Source organism: Venturia canescens, chromosome 9 (assembly GCF_019457755.1).
Source record: "Venturia canescens isolate UGA chromosome 9, ASM1945775v1, whole genome shotgun sequence".
NCBI classification, from domain to species: domain Eukaryota; kingdom Metazoa; phylum Arthropoda; class Insecta; order Hymenoptera; family Ichneumonidae; genus Venturia; species Venturia canescens.
The window spans coordinates 6964879-6985947 of record NC_057429.1 but is presented as its reverse complement, the minus strand read 5'-3'; the positions used below and the strand labels follow the sequence as shown (position 1 = coordinate 6985947).

Here is a 21069-nt window from a genome sequence, read left to right as displayed (position 1 = left end):
AAAACCATCCACGCCAAGTTTGTGTGTAATTTTGACAGTGAATTTGGGCATTAAATTAGAATAACAATATCTGAATCGCAAAATCATTCTGGGAACGCTTGAAGTCACAAAGATCTTTAGCCGGTACAGTTGGAGGTGTAACATGATTCTCTGCAGAAATCGAAACCACCCATAAAAAAAACTTTAAACAAAATTTTTTTTAATTGTAAAAAAAATTATTTCATAAAAAAAAATACAGAACAATTCGAAAAAAATTTTACAAATCTTGAAAAAACGTTATATTAAAAAAAAACTAATCTGCATCTATTTTTTAAAGTGTCAAAAGAATCAAATAACAAGTAAAAAATAATAAACCGAAAAATCGCGCTTGAAATCATTTTGGAAACCGATGCCTCATTCTTCTTATGAGATTCGAACAGCTAAATCAACTGAAAAAAATTCCATCTAATTTACGTGCTGCATTAAAATTTATTATATTAATTCGAGGCCAAGTATTTTCTAATGAATTGAAAAAAGTTACCATTTGAATTACGTGCAGCACTAAAATTTATGATATCAATCGGTGGACAAGTATTTTATTAGTAACTCCAAATTTTGACATTATTAAATTCTTCTAAGAAGCTTTTAAATCCAAAAGAATCACATGCAAGCTAGTCATTTCTTACTCTATGGTGGCAGAGACTTATAAGAAAATCGATTCTTCTCAGACTTTCAGGATCCTCTGGTATTATTCACAAAATTCGACGTCGATTGGATCGATACAAATTATGTTTAAATATGTGTTAAAAGTACTTGTCCGGCCCATCACTTTCCGTTTAAATTGTTTATTCAAATAAAAGTCAGAGCTTGTCTAGAACTGATGGATCACAAGCATTCATGCAGAGGGAATTGAGAGAATTAACTTCAAGTAATTTTTACTTAATTGCACTAATTTAATAAAAAACGGAAACAAATTATTCCGCAATATAGAAGGGATATTATTGTGCATCGATAAATGAAAAAAATTGTACATAATGTATATGTTCAAGCTTCCAAAATAACTCTGCAGTTTACATTCGATGACGGCAATTTTTACTTCCCACTTATTCTTCCAGCGAACGAGTTCCATTCGGAATAAGAACTAACCTATACTATTATTAAAAACATAAAATTAATAATGAATCGCATTTCAACAAACTTTTAACGAGATTCTGCCGTGCCATTTCGTTTTTTTATGATTGATTCTTTATTGAATGAATAGTGATGGGCCGGACAAGTACTTTTAACACATATTTAAACATAATTTGTATCGATCCAATCGACGTCGAATGTTGTGAATAATACCAGAGGATCCTGAAAGTCTGAGAAGAATCGATTTTCTTATAAGTCTCTGCCACCATAGAGTAAGAAATGACTAGCTTGCATGTGATTCTTTTGGATTTAAAAGCTTCTTAGAAGAATTTAATAATGTCAAAATTTGGAGTTACTAATAAAATACTTGTCCACCGATTGATATCATAAATTTTAGTGCTGCACGTAATTCAAATGGTAACTTTTTTCAATTCATTAGAAAATACTTGGCCTCGAATTAATATAATAAATTTTAATGCCGCACGTAAATTAGATGGAATTTTTTTTCAGTTGATTTAGCTGTTCGAATCTCTTAAGAAGAATGAGGCATCGATTTCCAAAATGATTTCAAGCGCGATTTTTCGGTTTATTATTTTTTACTTGTTATTTGATTCTTTTGACACTTTAAAAAATAGATGCAGATTAGTTTTTTTTTAATATAACGTTTTTTCAAGATTTGTAAAATTTTTGTCGAATTGTTCTGTATTTTTTTTTATGAAATAATTTTTTTTACAATTAAAAAAAAATTTTGTTTAAAGTTTTTTTTATGGGTGGAATTATCAGCAAACAAGGGACCATCAATGTACTTGTCCCAACCTTTTTTTTCCCTAGGGGAATTTTATGGTTTGATATCACGTCTTTTTTCTCAAAAGATCCTTATTTATGTTCAGATGACTATAAGATTTTAGTTTAAATATCTATGAATTGTTTATAATTTTCGGCGTATAACGTTGGTTTTCACGAAAAAAGACCTATTTTTCGTCGACATTATACTGAAAATATTTCGATAGAGGTTTATTCTTGGACTTTGGTGATTTTTCTCCTTGTCTTCTAATATGTTTCGTCCATTGGGAACTCAAGAGCATGGAGCAATGCGTGTTGCGGGCCGAGATATGATTTTCGGCTGATAACGTTAGGAAAAATAAAGGAAAAGAGGAAAGATAGATCAAATTCAAGACACAACAAATCCAACGGAATTGGCCCTTTTTAAATGTTGCTTTTGCATTCTGAATCTAGACGTTTTCGTGTCATTCAAAACGTGTCCCCGATGAAATATATTTCCAAAGTTTGCAAGTGACCGCTGAGATCCAATTATCTACAGTTTGATAGTTGCTGAAAAAAGGCACCCGGAAACATTTATTATGTCAGAACTCAAAGAAGCAAAAAAAACTGAGCGTACTTAATTCAACAGGAGCAACGGAATTCAAAGACGTTTAAGGTATCTGCATTGGTTTTGGAGAAAAACAATTTCAGGAGAATTCAGGAATGAATTTAAAAGTTTAAAAATTCAGAATAAAATAGAAAACGGAAAATTTAGGAATTTAGAGAAGCTGAAGACGTTTGTGATGAATTTTTGAGATTACATGTTACGGTTGGAGTAAAGAATTTAAATGATTGGCACACATGCTGCGACACAAAAATATGAAAGTTTGGAGGTATTCGCTTCATACCGCAGTAATACAAACTTCAATAGTATTTAAAAAGAAATACTTTAAAACTTACTAAACCGAGTTCTATTACTCATTCTCATAATCAAAGATAGGGGGTGATACTTAACACACATATTTATGCACAGAATTTTCAGAGTTCGCAGGTATCTGCTGCGATACAATGTATCTGCACAATAAATTTTGAAGACAGCAGTTTAAAATCTATCGATAAATGAGCAACTGAAGACTTCTGTGATGAGTTTTTTACTTCATATATATGTTACAGTTAGTTTTAAAAAGTAAAAGGAGTGGCACAGTATATCAATTTTATAATTCGCAGATTTTTGCTGTATTTCAATAATCCAAATCTATAGTATTATAGAGAAAAGTTGGCAAAAGTCATGATGTTACGTTGAAATTACATAGCGAACATTGTATTCAGAAATTCTGTATGTTCCCATGGATGTTAGCAGGCATTATATTTGATCGCATCCAAAACGGAGCAACTGTAGACTTAGCGTAATGAATCTTTTCACTAATAATTCCACATTTGTAGTTTGCAAAGTGGGAATACTCAACATACATGTCATTTCATAATTATTGTTGTCAAAATTTGTGTTTGCCTACTGCATTCCAAAGATTCGACTTTTCATATGATCAGCAAACAAAGCATCCAAAGACTTTTTGGAATAAGTTTCAAAATTTGTTACTCGACAGACCAGGTGGAAAAAGAATAACTACACTTATATCAAGACCAGAAGCTGTTTTGAGAATCTGATGTACAAAATGTGAGATTGATGATCATAGCTGGAAACCTCTTGAATCACGTTACCACAATCAGCATGAAGAAATAGTAGAAAATCATAGGACACATATTAAGCAATTAATTAATGATATGTATCGATCCGCTGCAAACCGATGGAGTGAAAACAAGGATCGGAGAGGGCAGAGCCAAACTGAATATGAAGCAAAATATGGGAAACATGAGAAATAAATTAGAAAACATTTATTCAATTAAAGTTTACAACATCATTCTAACAGTTCTGTGTGTTTTTGTTGTATTTATTCATATATATAATCTGACGCCTTCATATATATAACCTAGCCTACTGACGATATATTTACAGTGGACAATATTTCTCGCACTCTGTTTTAATTGAAAGATTATTTTAGTTAACGCTTATTTCCAGTCGAACAAAATCATGAAATCTTGAAGTTTTCGTTGACATATGCATCGCGCATTTTTTATATCCTTTTTCGCTCACATATCATAGACTACATTTACGCGGCCGCTTTGATACTGGTTTATTATATCACAAAATTTAACGAAATAAATAGTAATATGCACTTCGTTAGATGACGAAAATTATTTTTAGTTATCCCGCACGCACTTCGTAACATCATAACCCCAAACGTCAACATGATGTGAAACTTCGGCTGGTGACTTTCGAGCTCTCGGCATGTGACGTCAGTCCGCGACACCGCCGCGAAGTTAGACCGAGGGACATGAGGCCTTTGATGGTATTATATACAGACATGTCAAATTTCTAAATGTGTTAGTAACTTTTGCATAATCTTGAGCCTGTGCAAAGTTTTTTCTCAGCAATTACGCTACTGATCGTGTTGGTTTCGGGCTCATTCGAAAGAGATTTTGAAATTTAGTCTCCAAACTAATTTTCGCTTAACAAAACATCTCTTGAGCTCCGCAATGCCAGAAAATGACATGCCAGTTTTACCCCCACCACCGCGAATCGTTTTATTCAGAGAAAAGATAGTCTCGGCGAGAGCCTCAGGCCAGCAGACGACAGGGCTGTCAATGTACTTGTCCCGAGACTCTACCGAGTCTCTTGATTTATTCAAAATTCTTGGCTATGCTAAAATGATCTCATATTTTTTTTCCTATCTTGATTTCCCTACTATGTCATTTTAGCAATAAATAATGGGAAAGGAAATTTTTCATTTACTGAAAATATGTTCGAAACTAAAGAGGCGGTTTTTTAATACTTGGCGTTCTTTTTTTACTTTTTTGAAGTATTTTTATAGTGATCCCTACGTACACCTTATACGCCGTTTGCGTTAGAGTCACCCCCCTATATTCCTCTACCCTTTTCCCCTCGCCCTTCTTCACTACTGGCACCACTATCCCTTCCTTCCAACCTTCCGGCCACCCTTCCCCCTTCCACACCTTCTCGCACATCCTCTTCAGGCTATTCACTACCCTCTCCCCTCCGTACTTCCACACTTCGTTCGGAATTCCATCCTCCCCCATCGCTTTTCTGTCCTTTAACTTCCTTATAGCCTTCTTCACCTCTTCCGTTGTTATCACCGTGTCTTCTTCGTCCTCCCCTTCCCTCCTCCTTTCCCCCAGTCTCACCCTTCTTTCTGTTACCCCTCCCAGCCCCTCTCTAAAGTACCTATCCCATTCTTCTCTTCTTATCTTTTTATTCACCCCCTTCCTCCTCCTCCTCCCCCTATTGACTACCTCCCATACCTCACCCTCCGTCCTTATCTCCTCTATCTCTCTTTCCCACCTTTTCCTCTCCTTCATTTTCTTTTCTTCACATATTCTCCTGAACTTCCTCTTCTCTCTCCTGTACCTTTCCTCTTCTTTTCCCTCTCTCTTCCACCTCTCCAGCTCCCTTCTCGCCTCTTCCTTTGCCCTTCTACATTCCTCATCCCACCATCCCCCACTCTGCCCCTCTGCCCGCTGTTCCTCAGTCTTTCTCATCGCCCTCTTTATTCTCCCCCTCATTTCCTCCCATCCTTCTTCTACCCCCTCTGTATCCCATTCCCATCTCCCAAATTCCTCTCGAAACTTCTCCACTCCCTTCTCTGTCCACACTCCTCTTCCCTCCTTCCTCTTCCCCACTCCCTTCTTACTCGCCCCTCTTCTTCCCCCCCTCCCCTTGAGCCACACTACCACCGGCATGTGGTCGGAGTCCACCCTACTCACGACTTCCAATTTCTTCACTCTTTCCCACACTTTCTCCCCCACTACTACGTAATCAATTACCGACTTACCCCTTCCCCCCACAAACGTCCACTCCCCCTCTCTATCCCCCTCCACACTTCCATTCACTATCCTCCATCCTCTCTCATTCACGAACTTGCACCATTCTTTTCCTTCCTTCGTCACTATCTCGTCCCTTGAACTCCTCACCGCTTCCCTCTCCCCTACCCGCCATCCGTCCCAACCTCCGCCTTCCCTTCCAGTTCTCACGTTCATATCTCCCCCAATCACCACCTTCCCCCCCCCTGCTCTTTCCATCCACCGGCTGATCAGCTCCTTTTTCCTCTCCATGTCCCCGTTTACATACACCCCCACTATCATCCACCAGTCCGTCCCCAACTTCACCCTTCTTTCCATCCATCCTTCCTCCCCCGGCTCTGTCCCCCCTTCTTCTTCCTCGATCTCTTCCTTCACCCCGAACGCCATACCGCCCTTCGCCCTTTCCCTTCCCTTCCCTCTCTTCGCTCCCTGTATCACCCACCTGAATCCCTGGCCTCCCCCCCGTCCCTTTCCCTCATTCGTTTCCCACACTTTCCGTGCACCTCCCCTCTCCCTCATTCCACACCAATACCTTTCCATCCACCCACATCCTCATATATCCTACCCTCACCCTCTTTCCTTTTCTCCTCTCCTCATATGCCTGCCCTTCTACCAGCCATTTTATTCTCCTTTCCTCTTTTGTCAGATCGTCCTCTATCCTTTCTCTATTCCCTCTCAGCTTTACTTTCGCTTTCATTATTTCCACCTTCTTCTCCCTTCCCTCCAACCTTATTAACACCATCCCCCTCCCTCCCTCATCCACCCTCCCTATTCTTCTCATCTCTTTCCTGCCTCCTTCCACTCCTAATCTCTCCCATATCTTCTCTATCTCCCTCTCCCACTCCACCCCTTCCGCCACATTCACCCCTCTCACCACTATATTGTTTCTCCTTTCCTCCCTCTCTCTCCTCTCCAGCTCTTTTTCCACCTCCCACACTCTTCTCCCGATCCTTTCCCCACCCTGTAGTACATAATAATATACATATATATGTAAGACAAGTGAGTATTTTGGTGACACATTTAAAAAAATACATGGATGACAGACGTTGCGCTCCTTGGCTGGGCTACTCTGGGGTTTTTGACCTAAAAATTCCGTCTCCCCGGCGCGAAGCGCCGGGGAGACCCACTCATTTACTTTTCAAGAATTTTTTTTCTTCAATTTTTTTAATTTGAACAAAGAAAAAAGAAAATTCTTGAGAAGTAAATGGGTGGGTCTCTCCGGCGCTTCGCGCCGGAGAGACGGAATTTTTAGGTCAAAAACCCCAGAGTAGCCCAGCCAAGGAGCGCAACTTTTGCCAACCATGTAGTTTACAAATTAACCATTAAGTAAATTTTTCCGGCGCGAAGCGCCGGAAAAATCTAATTGAGGCATTTCGGTGATAGTCACCAACATGGAGACTAGAGGTAAAGGAGCCCGAACGCAATGTTGGAGGAATGGTCCATAAAAGTGATGAACGATCCGATAATTCTACCGCCTGGCGGCGCTGCTGTTGTAGGATCCGTCAGCGCGAATTTTGGAGTGTCAATCCAATTCGTCGTATATTTCTCTCCTATATTAGCAACGCTTATGATTTTGAAGAGACACACCTTAATATATTTTCGTTTCTATTATGAGGCGATAATATTTCAGGAATTTATGTACTTGGAGATGATCTGTACTGCAAATGTTTTATTTTTACGCTATGCCATTTACGATTAAACAATCGTAATGTGAATATTGCAAATTCAATTTGCAAGGAAAAACGTTTGTGTAGACACTATGAACAAAAAGTAAACTGTATTGAATTTACATCAAACCTCAAACTAATCAATAAGTCGAACTAAACCTAAACCCCAAGCAAGGCAACAAATTTAAGTATTAGAAAATTCAACATCATTATAATAGACGTTATAGCCTAATGATTAACGGGTCGTGGATGAATTCCGTGCAGCTCGGGTTCGATACCTCTACAGAAGTTTTTTTTTTCCTTAAATATTTTTTCTAAACATTAAAAGATTAGAAAGATTAAAAGATCAATTTTATTTGTGTTCCTAGATTTTTTAATTTTGATTGTAATTTTTAATTATAAAATGTAAATAATGAGAACGCCATTTTTTCACAAGAACGAAAATATATATTGAGCACGGCATTCTTTACTAAATATTACGTTCAGCTATTTGGTGGAGTGGAAAAACTTTATCCATTCGATCTCTCATGAGCCGGCCAGATTCAAGGGACACTTTATCCATTTACGAATACGAACTTTATCGTGAGGTCTTCGACTTGCTCGGTCATGGTGGCGTAGTTTCGTTATCCTCGTCCGGGCTCCCAATCGCGCTTCGTGAGGCACACACGCGACCGCCCAAGTTCCGGGAAAGTGCATTTCCATGCAGTCTTTAGGGAACGCATAAATATACGAACCCCCGTTCGATAAAATGTCAATTTTTTTCGCATCAATTTTTTTCAATATTATTTATTTTGATTATTAACAATTCGACATCGTTTCACAACATACAAATTCTCACTTACTCAAAACGATCATGTATTTCGTAGATATTTTTTTTTATTTTTAGTGCGATTCACTAACTTGAACAGCAACATCTATAATTTTTCAATCATTTCATAACGAAGTTCTCAACACGGATAAATATTCCTGAGCTAATTGCAAAAAAGTATTTGAAGAACGGAGTGCACTGAGCTTACTGTTTTTACCAAGGTCCAGATGTTCAAGATTAATTAACGAAGCTATAGCGGGTAGTAGATTAGTAATTTCCTTGCCACTGAGCGATAGAACTCGTAGTTTGTGGCATTGAAATAACAGCCTCAGCAAATCTTTTATCTACAGAAACAAAACATCATTAAGTTAGTCAATCCTTGTATCGATAACTGTAAAGTAATTTTATAGAACTGTGTCCAGTAAAGTTTTAAATTGAAATGTCAATAATGCTTACCTTGTACGATGAGATTACAGCTTGGCGTTTTTACGCAACGCTTTACTCCTGACTTTTTTTGCATCGCAATTCCTGTTCAATGAAGCCGCCAGAAAATTTGCTCTCATCAAAAGGTAGAAATTGATGACGTATTTTGTCATGTCTTCTTTATGTTCCGAACATCCAACCAAGTTCAGGTTGCGCGTCTCTTGAACTCTTCGAATGATTTGGAACAGAGTGTCCTCTTTGATCGCCAATGTGCCCACGACGTTGAGAATAACCTCTTCCAAACATTTCGTAAGTTTGAAGAGCTCTTCACTCGGACACACAAGTCCACCATAGCGATCCATAAGATCCACAATTTTATCGCGACCACACCTGTCGTCATTCTTCAAACAATCAATACAAGCGTGACATTTGGTCAACCGAATACATTTTCGAGCAACGTAACCCGCAATGTACGCTTGAACTTCGTCGCTTGTTTTGACTACATCGTAGTCGTGTGTCGAGAGATGATTAAGACTGGATTGAGACCCGATGTCCAAATACCGGCTATCCTGCTGAGATAATTCCGTGAGAGAGGTATCGGTGGATTCGTTTACTTGTCCGATTTCAATGAGAGCATCGAGCTTCTCCAGAAATTTCCTCTTATGGTTAGCTTTCTCTGCCATGGACTCTTTAGTTCCCATTAGAGTCTCCAGTAGCTCAGTACCACATACGTTACCACCCTTCGGCGGCTTGATGAGGGAGTACGTGCTGAGAAGACGGTATACTTGAGCAAACAAGGTTGGATCCGGATGGGGTCGTTACTGCCGCAAGCGTCTCGCATCATACCGAAAAAGCGCTGCATGCAATCGAAAAATTTCACTACTAAATATTCTTCATTTTTATATTTTGTTAAATTGAATAATACAAAGTGTGTTACCGCACACTTTGTTATGTGATCGCGATAAACAAACCCAAACAAGCACGAACGTAGGTTTGAATGTGAAGCCACATACTAAAAATGGAGTATTTTATCAGGTTCCGATTAGTTTTTACCTCGAGTGCATCCTGATTGAGTCGAGCAGTCATAAGGTATTCGTAGTTGGCACTTTTCAGATGCTCTAGAAGTTCCAACGTGGCACCCAGAGTGACCTTCAATCCCGTTACCGTGCGATTTGAAATTGGGAAAGGCGACTTTTCTTTCTTTGCGATTCTTTGCCATTCATCCAGGTAGCGAAGGAAATCTTCAATGGCCTACATTAATAACAATTTTAGTATTACAAGAAGTCTGTGAAAAATAATTACAAATAGTGGAATTTGTTAAAAATTACAATTGAACCCGTTGTTGTCAAACGTAACACCAGAGATTGGAGTTACTTGTTTTCCTTATCAATATCTGAGTAATTATGACAACAGATATATCATGCCACGAAAATGTGCATTAATTGTAAGCTTTGTCAGGCCAACACCATATTAAACACTGTTTGTACTGAATGAAAATATACGAATACTTTAATGCAGTACAAGTAATTTTCAATAGTTAAACATATATAGCAATGGAAAATAAGAATCGTGTTAAAGCAAATAGGATAGATACCAAGAATAGATTGGGATTTTATTGTACATTTGTGTGTACACAGGAATATAGAGCATGCTGAAATAGTTGCGTTCTTGTGCAGATGAAAGTACTGCGTGCGAATAAAAACGCCATACACGTACTTCACTTACGTCATTTATGAAATTGTATTAAATTTGTTGTCATTTCAACATGATATCATAATGGCACGCCATACGGTCGCAATATTTTATTGTGCATTGCGATAATTATGTTTATTGTAGGAAGTATTGATGCACTTCTCTCGCTGCAGTTTTACTGCAAGCGTAGCATTCGACTTTGTTGATTCCGCATGTACATTTCGTTTCCTGTTACGTTATTCCCGTAACATAATATGGTTCCAGGTATATGTTGTGTTGCACAATGATTGCCGTGCAAGCTGTGCTATGGGTCATATGGCATAGTTTATATTTTTTAAACAAGATATATATTTTAACAAGGGTATCAAATAAGGAAGACATATAAAGTGGACCGGTTGCACACTCTCATATTTAATCGAGTCACGTGCTCACATCATAGTACTGTCTGTTCCATTTGTGTCGAAAACAGACAACAATCGTGATACCAATAATGTCAATGGAACACTTGTCTTCTAGCCAGATCCGTACTTTCAGATATCGTTCCAATAATTAGGATATCCTGAATGTACAGTTCGACTGCACAATTGCCAAATTCACTATGAGTACTTGAATTCTCTAAATGAAAGGAGGTGTGCGCAAGAGCTGCTTAAAACATTTGTTTGGCAGACCCTTTTTTCTCCTTCAGCATAGCAATTATTTTTTATCTTTTAGGTTTTGGTCGTATGCAAATGAATCGTACAGACAAATTTAAAGGAAATCAAAGAATCGTTTTGTAGCAAATACAGTACTAATAGTTTTTCAACGAACCTTTTTCTGTGGACACGTATCCGAAGGACGCATAGCGGTGATCGGTGTACGCGACATCATTGCATGAATAAGCCTGTCAACCACTTCAACGAACTTGACCGTTGGTTGGCAGTCGTGCAAATCTGGACACGTCGGATCATTCTTATACAATTCCATTGCAACTCGGACTCGGTCAGAGAACAGCTAAAACACAAAAGTATTTATAACGATATGGTCACACAATAATTGTAATACATATGCATTTTTTCATACCTGGAATGCAAGAGGAACGTTCATCTTCTGATATCCCTTCGGTTGCAAATGCGCCGATGTCAAAAAATATGCAACACTAAGATTTGGCTTGGTGTGCGCCTCATGCTGAAGAAGAGCCTCGAAGTGACGAAGAAGGACAATACCTTCGGGTGTCTGTATACCAAAACAAAAAATTTTAATTCGTAGTCATTATCCTTACGACAACTCCGATAGATAATAAGATTTCGCCGCCAATCAAGTATATTATTTTTAGTAATTTTATTTTACCGAGAATGACGGACACTGCACAACCCCATTTCGGAAGCACTTTATGAGGTGAGGAAAATCTGACATCATCCAAAGTCGTCGCTTGGGATCGAAAGGATGTTCGCAAGATAACTGGTTTTCGCTGATTCCGAACAAATTCCATACTCCTCGGTTCCACTGTGCTCCATCAATAGTCACAGCGTCCACATGAAATCCAGAGCCACCAAGCAACAAGATGCACTCCAAGATGAGCTTGTGAAGAACTTGGCTTGTGACGGAGTTCTTGCTCAGAAAACAGCCGAGAACTTGAACCCACGCTCCTCGAAACGGCTGGAACATGAACACAAGCGCATGATCTGCTCGAGTGTTCTGTTGTTCGATGGGGGTATGATGGCCGAGATCGACAAAACCATTAAAGTTCATTGTTTTGCGATCGAAGTTAATAGCTTCGCTGAGCGACATTTCGTCAACAAGGAGTACACCTGTGAAAGAGATTTTATATGAATAAGTTGACAACCTGTTATTATGAAAATATAATTACCCAAGCAACAAATTAATAAATCTACGCTTTCTACATTCGGTAACACTGTACGCGCATCTGATAAATGCTGACAATGCACCGTACTACAGCAACATCTAACGAATACATTTGTGGATGGATAATAAAAAATGGGGTGCATTGGAGTAATGTTGTAACAGGTAGAACTAACTACTAACGAAGCAACGGACAGGTTACATTTGCGACAAGTTGGGATCATGAAACAGACGTAGGAAAGGGTTGTTACGCCATGAGTCGATGCGTTGCCATGATATCGAAGCGTTATGAACCTAGTATCATTACAATATAATACGCGCTCGTATAATCAAACAAACTTTATTCTTGACATTTTTCTTATGAAGTTTTTTTATAAATTATCAAATTCTACACTATTATACCATGACATTCTACGTACTACATTGGAGACATTGAAAGCGGTTCCAAAATATTTTCACTGTTAAAAATACCCCTCTTGTCAACGATTTCCATCCGCGAAGCTTTCTTCTTTAAACATTGAAAAACTGCTTTCTGAAATCCATAGCCTATGTCCATTTTGCTTATGTATTTCGACAGAGTGTCTTGACAGGGGAGCGGAAGAATATTGCGCGTACGAAGATGCTCGTACAATTTTGAATTTTTAATGCGCATTAAAAGGCACTCATACACCCAGTCTAACGTGTACCGTCGCTGGTTAGTGCATTTTACTTTAGACGCACTCAAACAAGCCTGGACGACAACTTGTTGAGACGGTGGCAAATCAGAAATCGCCTCAATTAAAGCTTGCTCGTTGACTGCAGCACATTCTTCGTGGGCTCTTCTAACTTGCTGCTTTAAGTTTTCAGTCTACGATGACAGTATGAAAATATTGACATTTAAATGAGGCACCACATTTAAGAGTCTCGCATGAAGAACACGAAATAACTGTGGCTTAAGCCTCAAAAGTCGAAGAGTATTATAAAGTCTTTAGTATGACCGGACAAACTTAAAATCAATGAAATCGTATTCAGCATTTTTCTTCCTTAAGGTGATCTATCACTTGAGTGAATGCGAGAGATATAGCTGCAAAATGGTTGCACGGTTTACATCGTTGATTTTTTGAGAAAAATAAAGGTTACACCTTGTTCTCTGATAAAATGAGAATATCGTGTAACTCATATTTTCTTTCAAATATCAACCCACTCGAAATAAAACGTGTAGCAGGATTTTTATCGACTGAACAACTGAAAGATCACGTTAAACCACAAGATGAAGAAAGCCTAAGAACAAGAGGTAGTCCATTTTTAGTTTTTAGAGACTCACAACTAATTATCAAGGCCTAGCTAATATCATAACAAGAATGGCTGTAAATAATATATAGGCTCCTTAATAGTGCAGGTACAACTCCAACAAATTAGGTAAGTATGTCAAATTTTTCAGTGAAATATAATGACATGTTACCTTTTGCTTTAAACGGCGACATTGGCGTTGCCGCTGCTCTGATGTCTGTTTACTCCGGGCGTATCGAGCACGAACATCCGTCTTGCGACGATTTTTTCGATTTTGTAGGATTTTGCGCCTTTGTTTGCAAGCAGTGCACCGGGGTATTGGCACGAACTTGCTGTATAATGCCGCTCCTACAAAGCCGGAACAATTTTCTGCGCGCCTACAACACGAAATATTGAAACTACTATTGAAAGGTGAATATTGGTCAGTAATAGCGTCTCAAGGCCTAGTTATTAAAGAGAGGAATTATGAGAAATCTCTCCATACGCCAGGTATAGTATTACATTCATCTACGATACCACTAATAATTGTGTACATACTTTTCGCTCTCTAGCCCAACTCCACAGCACACGATGCCATTTTCCGCGTGACGCAGAAACTGAATTATTTCTTCAATGGATGTCATAATTCTCCCGCATTCGATCGTGACCTCGCTGTCGAAAGCTTGAATCTGCAATCAAACGTGAGCAATGTAATGTATGCTTATAAAAATTATCTTTAACCCATTTAATGTACTTACCGTGACAGAAAGATCGTTATGCAGAAAAAGTTTCATACGCGATTGAAATGTGTGTCTGTCGATTTGTACGAAGACGATGCCAGATTCCTCGCGAGGATTCATTGTCCAACACCAACTCTCGGGCAACAATGCCTGTTTGAGTCGATCGATCACACTTTCAACGCTGCATACTCCGCCTTCATCATTAGCTTCTTCCTACAAATGTTTTAATAAATAAATAAATATATGCACACATACATATATAGCCCAAATAAATGCTTACCCGAACATCGTCGCTAACAGGCTCTTCCGAAGTGATGTCCATTGCATCACTGTTGTACCCAAACGGTACATCACGCACGTCATCATACGCCTATTAAACAATATATGTCATTCTTTTAATCAGGCAGAGAATAGCGTTTTTCGAATACGCACCGAAATAATAATACTCACGAAACTACTGGCAAGCGAACTTTCCGACGTCGTCTTCAAAAGGTGGTCACCAAAAGTGTTAAATCCGATTTGATCATGATCGTCTCCATCATCGTCACCATCACCATCACTGCACGTCATCCGTCGATCCCGTCGATCAGTTTCGTCCAGGATATTGTTCTCAATCTGTCCAGTTGAAGGCGCGTTCGATAGTCCCGGCAAGCTGGCGTCATTAGCGTTCTCCTATTTCAAAGTTGACAATTATTGTATTAGTACTGTTTAACCTTGATTTATTTTGAGTTGTCTGTATAAAAAATGTATTAATGTAATGACTGACAATTTCGGAAATTTTCAATCGGTGATATCTACATCACTTATAATAATAAGATCAGTGTTCTTTCTTCAATCTCGATGGAGAGAAGGGATAGAAATTATGAAAAGATAGAATGATGAACAAAAAGAGGGAGAGAAAGAAAAATTGGAGAAAATTGGAGAAAGAAAAAAGAGCGAGATAATATGGTAACTGAGATGAGTAATTTAAGATTTATCTAGGTTCAAAAATTTTGTTACCTCTTTTAAACAAATTGATAATTATTCATCTACTGTTTTTCTATATAATATTATTGGCATTCATCAAGTTTTTGTTAGCACTATTACTTACAACTACAATATGCATTGCGCAATCCATCATTGTAAAATTGATAATCGAAGTATAAATAAATGTTTTATCAAAAATAAAATAATCTCATTATATAATCAGTGCTTTCCAATTACAGCTGAGACGGACATACAGTTCAACAGTGTTGAATACAAATAGGTATTCATTAAAATAGGCATGTCGTGCGCTGTGATAAACTGTTCGCAGTGTTTTCTGCATTGTTTCAGTATATCGCTCTGTCAGACTTATCTCCAATTGAAAAGCACTGAATTTTACCTTATTCTGAACTGCAATCGGCACTGCATCATCGACAAGCAAATATTTGCTACGAGGGACCATTTCGATGACACCATCAGTCCTGACAACACGGTCTTCTCGAACAACACTCTTGTCCGCAAAGTGGAGTTCACATATGAACTGCTCCGTCGTGAGGTCCTGTTGGACTGCTTCACTCCAGCGATGAACCATATGCTGTAAAAAGAAGCAAAATTTATTAGTTAATACTAAATGATTAAAGATAGAAGGTTTAAAAATTTTGATTTGACAATTTACCTTTGGCACCTTGAATACTGAAGCCTGCCTTTTCCCCAACCGCTTTCGCTGTGACCGCTCTGCACAGCGACCGGTCCGACACCCAGGGTAAGCACAATATTTTCCCATGGCGAGACTGAAAACACAAAATATCTAATTGAAAATTACAGGTACGATTTAACCCTTTGTGCCATGGTGGAACTCCGAGAGTGCCACCTGAGTATTGAATTCTGAGCTCAGTGTGACACAAAGGGTGAAGCAGGCTTTATCAACGAACGTCATTTAACCTTAAAAACATTTTTTTCATCATGCACTGTATACTTGCTACATCAAAAGTCTAATAGGATTACAATTCATGCGAACCTTAGCATTTATTTAATGAAACTCAGCAATAATAGCATGGAATACAAAAAAAAATAATGATTTGACAAGATGAATCAGTATAAGTGGTTGCACATGCCAATATCAACGCTTGTCAACAATATTTCCGTTGATTCGCGAATTGATGTTACAAAAATAATATAAAAGTTGGGTTTTCTTACCTTTATTTGTTGATTATTTATTAATCCGATCTCTAGTACACGTTTTTACTCTGAAACGTTTTTACTCTGAAATAATTTTTACTCTGAAATTCACAATGTCACGATTATCACGTTTTTACATAAGAATGCGTAACTGTGTAACTGGTAAGTATGTAAACGTCACTGTACCAACACAACTGCCAAGCCTCACAGACGTATCCTATTCGTAACCAGGCGCTGATATCGCTTGCGGATACATCTCGAACTACGAGATCTTTCATCACTTTCACCGACCATTTTCCTACCATTCCGCCATATGCGTTCGGGCTCATCCTTTACCTCTAGTCTCCATGCTCAATAGTTAGAAGGCCTAAAATGGCGAACAGGCATTTTGTATAACGCATATATAGATATACAGAATGCCTGTTCGCTATTTTAGGCCTTCTAACACTTGAGCCTCACCCGCGGTCGGCCTAGCAGCTGGAGGAGCCGACATCGTTGAGCCAATCAAAATGCGTAGAGGCAACAACTCTACTACTACTAACTACGTCAAAACGCGTATACGTATACGTCGAACTCGTGATGTGTCAGTACCTTTTGCATAATCTTGAGCCCGTGCAAAGTTTTTTCTCAGCAATTACGCCACCGATCGTGTTGATTTTGGGCGCAATCTAAAGAGAATTTCTTAATTAGCTGAAAGTTCAATTTTCAAAGCCTTAGATGACTCATAACTTCGGTAATTCAAAAAAATCACTTGCCAATTTTACCCCCACCACGGCGAATCGTTTTATTCAGAGAAAGTATACTCGGCGAGAGCCTCGGGCCAGCAGACGACAGGGCTGTCAATGTACTTGTCCCGAGACTCTACCGAGTCTCTTGATTACAGCCCACGAGACGCATTTCTTCACTCTCTTGGGTTCCTATTACACAAAACATATTAGAAGATAAGGGGGAAAATCACCAACGTGGAAGAACAAACCAATGCCGAAATATTTCCAGTACAATTTTGACGAAAAATAGGTCCTTTTTCGTGGAAACCAACGTTATAAGCCGAAAATCATATCTCGGCCCCCAACCCGCTTTCTACCATTCTCTTGGGTTCCCAATAAGCATAGCAAATTAGAGTAGAAGAAAAAAAAATAGCCCAACTCCATGGACAGACCTGTGACGAAATATTTTCTGTACAATGTTGACGAGAAATTTGTTGTTATTCGTGGAAACCAACGTTATAGGTTGAAAATCATATCTCGGCCCGCAACACGCATTTCTTCATGCTCTTGGATTCCCAATAGACAAAACATATTAGAAGACAAGAAGAAGAATCACCAAAGTCCAAGACCAAACCAGTGCCGAAATATTTTCAGTACAATTTTGAAGAAAAATTGGTCTTTTACGTGGAAACCAACATTATAAACCGAAATTCATTTCGCGGGTCTCATCCCGGATTCCTCCATGCTGTTGAGTTCCTAATAGGCATAACATATTAGAGTATAAGGAAAAAAATCGCCAAAGTTCAAGGGCAGACTTGTGACGAAATATTTTCACTACAATTTTTACGAAAAATTGGTCTTTTATGGTGGAAACCAACTTTATAAGCCGAACATCATACCTAGGGAAAATAAGATCGGGAAAAGTACATTGATGGTCCCTTATTTGCTGATAATTTCATGAAACAGATTATCCCATAAAAAATGTTCGTATGAGAATGGAATCTATAAAAATGTACTAAGCAAATAATTCATAGAAATTTATACTAAAATCCTATAACCGTCATAACATAAATGAGGAACTTTTGAGAAAAAAGGCAAGATATCAAACCATAAACTTCCCCTAGGGGAAAAAAGGTTGGGACAAGTACATTGATGGTCTCTTGTTTCTGGATGACATACAAAAATAATTTAGAACCAGGAAAAAAATTCTATAAAAATAATAAACGAAAAATTGAAAAGTTCAAAAAAATTCAACAAAAATAAAAAACAATCGAAAAAATTCTGTAAAGAAAAATAAAAAAATTTCAAAAAAATTCATAAATATTGAAGACATTGAAAAATGTACTATCCAAGTTACATGTAGTATAAAAATGTATGATATGAATTGGAGGCCAAGTTTTTATTGATAATTTGGAATATTTATCCAACAAATTGGAAACTTTAATGTAATTCATGATAATTATTTTCACGAAAAAAGTTAATGAAAAAAATGAACAAATGAAAAAAAAAATGAGCAAATGAAAGCAAAATGACAAATGAGCGTTGAGAATCCTTGTCGGGCTCACAACGTTTTATCAAAATTACTAAAAAATTAATGGAAATAAAATCATTAAAAATTCACATGAAAGTCATTCGTTACTTCAACAAGGTACACACTTTAAAGAATCGATTCCCCTCCGACTTTCAGGATCCCCTGGTATCATTCACAACATTCAACTTCGATTGGATCGGTACAAATTATGTTCAAATACGTCTTGAACGTACTTGTCCGGCCCATCACTTTTTATTCAAATTGCTCATTCGAAAACAAATCAAAAACGAAGTTAATGCATGTGTTAATATTAAGGAACAGGACTTCCGTTTCCGGTGACAGTGGGGAAACAGTGGAGAAAAATAAGGTGCGGGAAATAAAGGGAAAGAGAGCAAAGAAACAGTGTGGGGAGAGAAAGTGAGGGTGGAAAAGTGGGGAAGAGCGGCGGTAAGAGTGTGGAGGGCAAAAGAGCGTAAGTGGAAGGTGGGGGAAGAAGTGAAAAAACCGAGGATAAAAAGGGGACGAAAAGATAGAGGTTAGAGTGGCTTAGTGGCTTAGGGTGAAGTAGGTAGAGAGTGAGGTGTGAGAAGTTGGGAGTAAGCGAGCGAGGAAAAGTAGGTCAGCGGCGTGTGGAGAACGGCGAAAGTAGGAAAGAGGAGCAGGTTGGTAAGGTAGAGGCGGGATAGGTAAGGTAGGAAAGAAAGGATAAAGAAGGAAATAGAGAAGGAGAGTGGAGATAGTGGATATAAAGGAAATGAGTGAGCAGAGCAAGAGAGGAATGGGGGACGGGGTAATGAGAGTGAGGAGCATGGAGGGGGGGGGAAGAGCGAGTAGTGTAGGGAATATAATGGAAGCGATTCTGGCAGGGGACAGGAAGAAGAGGGAAAGGGAGGAAGGAATGGCGAGAGGGGAAGACGGAGGGAAGGTGGAGGCGTTTAAGAGAAGTAGAAAAGTGGCGAGGTCGCCGGAGAGAGAGGAGGGAGAGGCGGACGAGATAGTAAGAAGGGTAGGGGAGATGATGAAGGAGTTGTTGAAGCAGGAGTTAAGGCAAGAGTGTGGGAGAATAGAGAGTAAGGTGGACAGGTGGGCGGAAGAGGTGAGAAAGGAGCATGATGAGATGAGAAGGCAGTGGGGAGAGGAGAGGGAAATGTTCAAAAAGAAGATTGAGGAATTGGAGCGAAAAGTGGAGGTACTGGAGAAGGAAAGAGGGGAGGGGGGAGAGGGTGGGGAAAGGATAGGGAGAAGAGTGTGGGAGGTGGAAAAAGAGCTGGAGAGGAGAGAGAGGGAGGAAAGGAGAAACAATATAGTGGTGAGAGGGGTGAATGTGGCTGAAGGGGTGGAGTGGGAGAGGGAGATAGAGAAGATATGGGAGAGATTAGGAGTGGAAGGAGGCAGGAAAGAGATGAGAAGAATAGGGAGGGTGGATGAGGGAGGGAGGGGGATGGTGTTAATAAGGCTGGAGGGAAGGGAGAAGAAGGTGGAAATAATGAAAGCGAAAGTAAAGTTGAGAGGGAATAGAGAAAGGATAGAGGATGATCTGACAAAAGAGGAAAGGAGAATAAAATGGCTGGTAGAAGGGCAGGCATATGAGGAGAGGAGAAAAGGAAAGAGGGTGAGGGTAGGATATATGAGGATGTGGGTGGATGGAAAGGTATTGGTGTGGAATGAGGGAGAGGGGAGGTGCACGGAAAGTGTGGGAAACGAATGAGGGAAAGGGACGGGGGGGAGGCCAGGGGAGCAGTCAAAAGAAGGGGGAACGTGGTGAGAGAAAGCAAAATAGAAGAGGTATATAAAGTGGGATTTTGGAATGTGGCGGGGGTGATGAATAAGGACGAGGAGTTCTGGGAGGGTATAAAGCGATGGGATGTGGTGGTTATGTCGGAAACGTGGGCAACGGAGGAGGGGTGGGGGGCGATAAGGGAAGGATGGAAGAAGGGATTCAGGTGGGTGATACAGGGAGCGAAGAGAGGGAAGGGAAGGGGAAGGGCGAAGGGTGGTATGGCGTTCGGGGTGAAGGAAGAGATCGAGGAAGAAGAAGGGGGGACAGAGCCGGGGGAGGAAGGATGGATGGAAAGAAGGGTGAAGTTGGGGACGGAGTGGTGGATGATAGTGGGGGTGTACGTAAACGGGGACATGGAGAGGAAAAAGGAGCTGATGAGCCGGTGGATGGAAAGAGCAGGGGCGGGGGGAAGGTGGTGATTGGGGGGGATATGAACGTGAGAACTGGAAGGGAAGGCGGAGGTTGGGACGGATGGCGGGTAGGGGAGAGGGAAGCGGTGAGGAGTTCAAGGGACGAGATAGTGACGAAGGAAGGAAAAGAATGGTGCAAGTTCGTGAATGAGAGAGGATGGAGGATAGTGAATGGAAGTGTGGAGGGGGATAGAGAGGGGGAGTGGACGTTTGTGGGGGGAAGGGGTAAGTCGGTAATTGATTACGTGGTAGTGGGGGAGAAAGTGTGGGAAAG

General features: G+C 39.4%; 2 protein-coding genes across 6 annotated transcripts in view; one reads left to right on the top strand and one right to left on the bottom strand.

Annotated features, from left to right (window-relative positions):
• The window catches only part of inaD (inactivation no afterpotential D), a 2962486-nt gene that overhangs the window by 414452 nt on the left and 2526965 nt on the right, over positions 1–21069 (top strand). The window lies entirely within an intron of this gene.
• Positions 8314–16684, bottom strand: LOC122416418 (uncharacterized). Of its 3 annotated transcripts, none has more exons than XM_043429365.1 (15): positions 16554–16684; positions 16386–16468; positions 15865–15979; positions 15589–15783; positions 14676–14897; positions 14506–14595; positions 14244–14438; positions 14044–14174; positions 13679–13883; positions 11725–12185; positions 11458–11610; positions 11206–11388; positions 9760–10702; positions 8740–9562; positions 8314–8627 (listed from the first exon to the last, which is right to left on the bottom strand). In XM_043429365.1, the coding sequence occupies exons 3-10, from the start codon at positions 15970–15972 to the stop codon at positions 12123–12125; spliced, it is 1209 nt and encodes a 402-aa protein (XP_043285300.1). In that variant the 5' UTR covers positions 15973–15979; positions 16386–16468; positions 16554–16684; the 3' UTR covers positions 8314–8627; positions 8740–9562; positions 9760–10702; positions 11206–11388; positions 11458–11610; positions 11725–12122. The 3 variants fall into 3 exon arrangements, with proteins under 3 accessions (XP_043285300.1, XP_043285299.1, XP_043285301.1); XM_043429364.1 differs by lacking the exon at positions 16554–16684 and having other exon boundaries at positions 9760–9957; positions 10432–10702; positions 16386–16532; XM_043429366.1 differs by lacking the exon at positions 16554–16684 and having other exon boundaries at positions 9760–10697; positions 16386–16532.

Bases quoted from the DNA above. Each gene is read 5' to 3' on its own strand.
- LOC122416418 (XM_043429365.1), bottom strand. From the start codon at position 15,972: ATGGGAAAATATTGTGCTTACCCTGGGTGTCGGACCGGTCGCTGTGCA. The intron at 15,784-15,864 runs GTAAATTGTCAA...TTCTTTTTACAG, and splicing joins CAGTATTCAAGGTGCCAAAG to CATATGGTTCATCGCTGGAG. The intron at 14,596-14,675 runs GTGAGTATTATT...ATTGTTTAATAG, and splicing joins GTTCGCTTGCCAGTAGTTTC to GCGTATGATGACGTGCGTGA.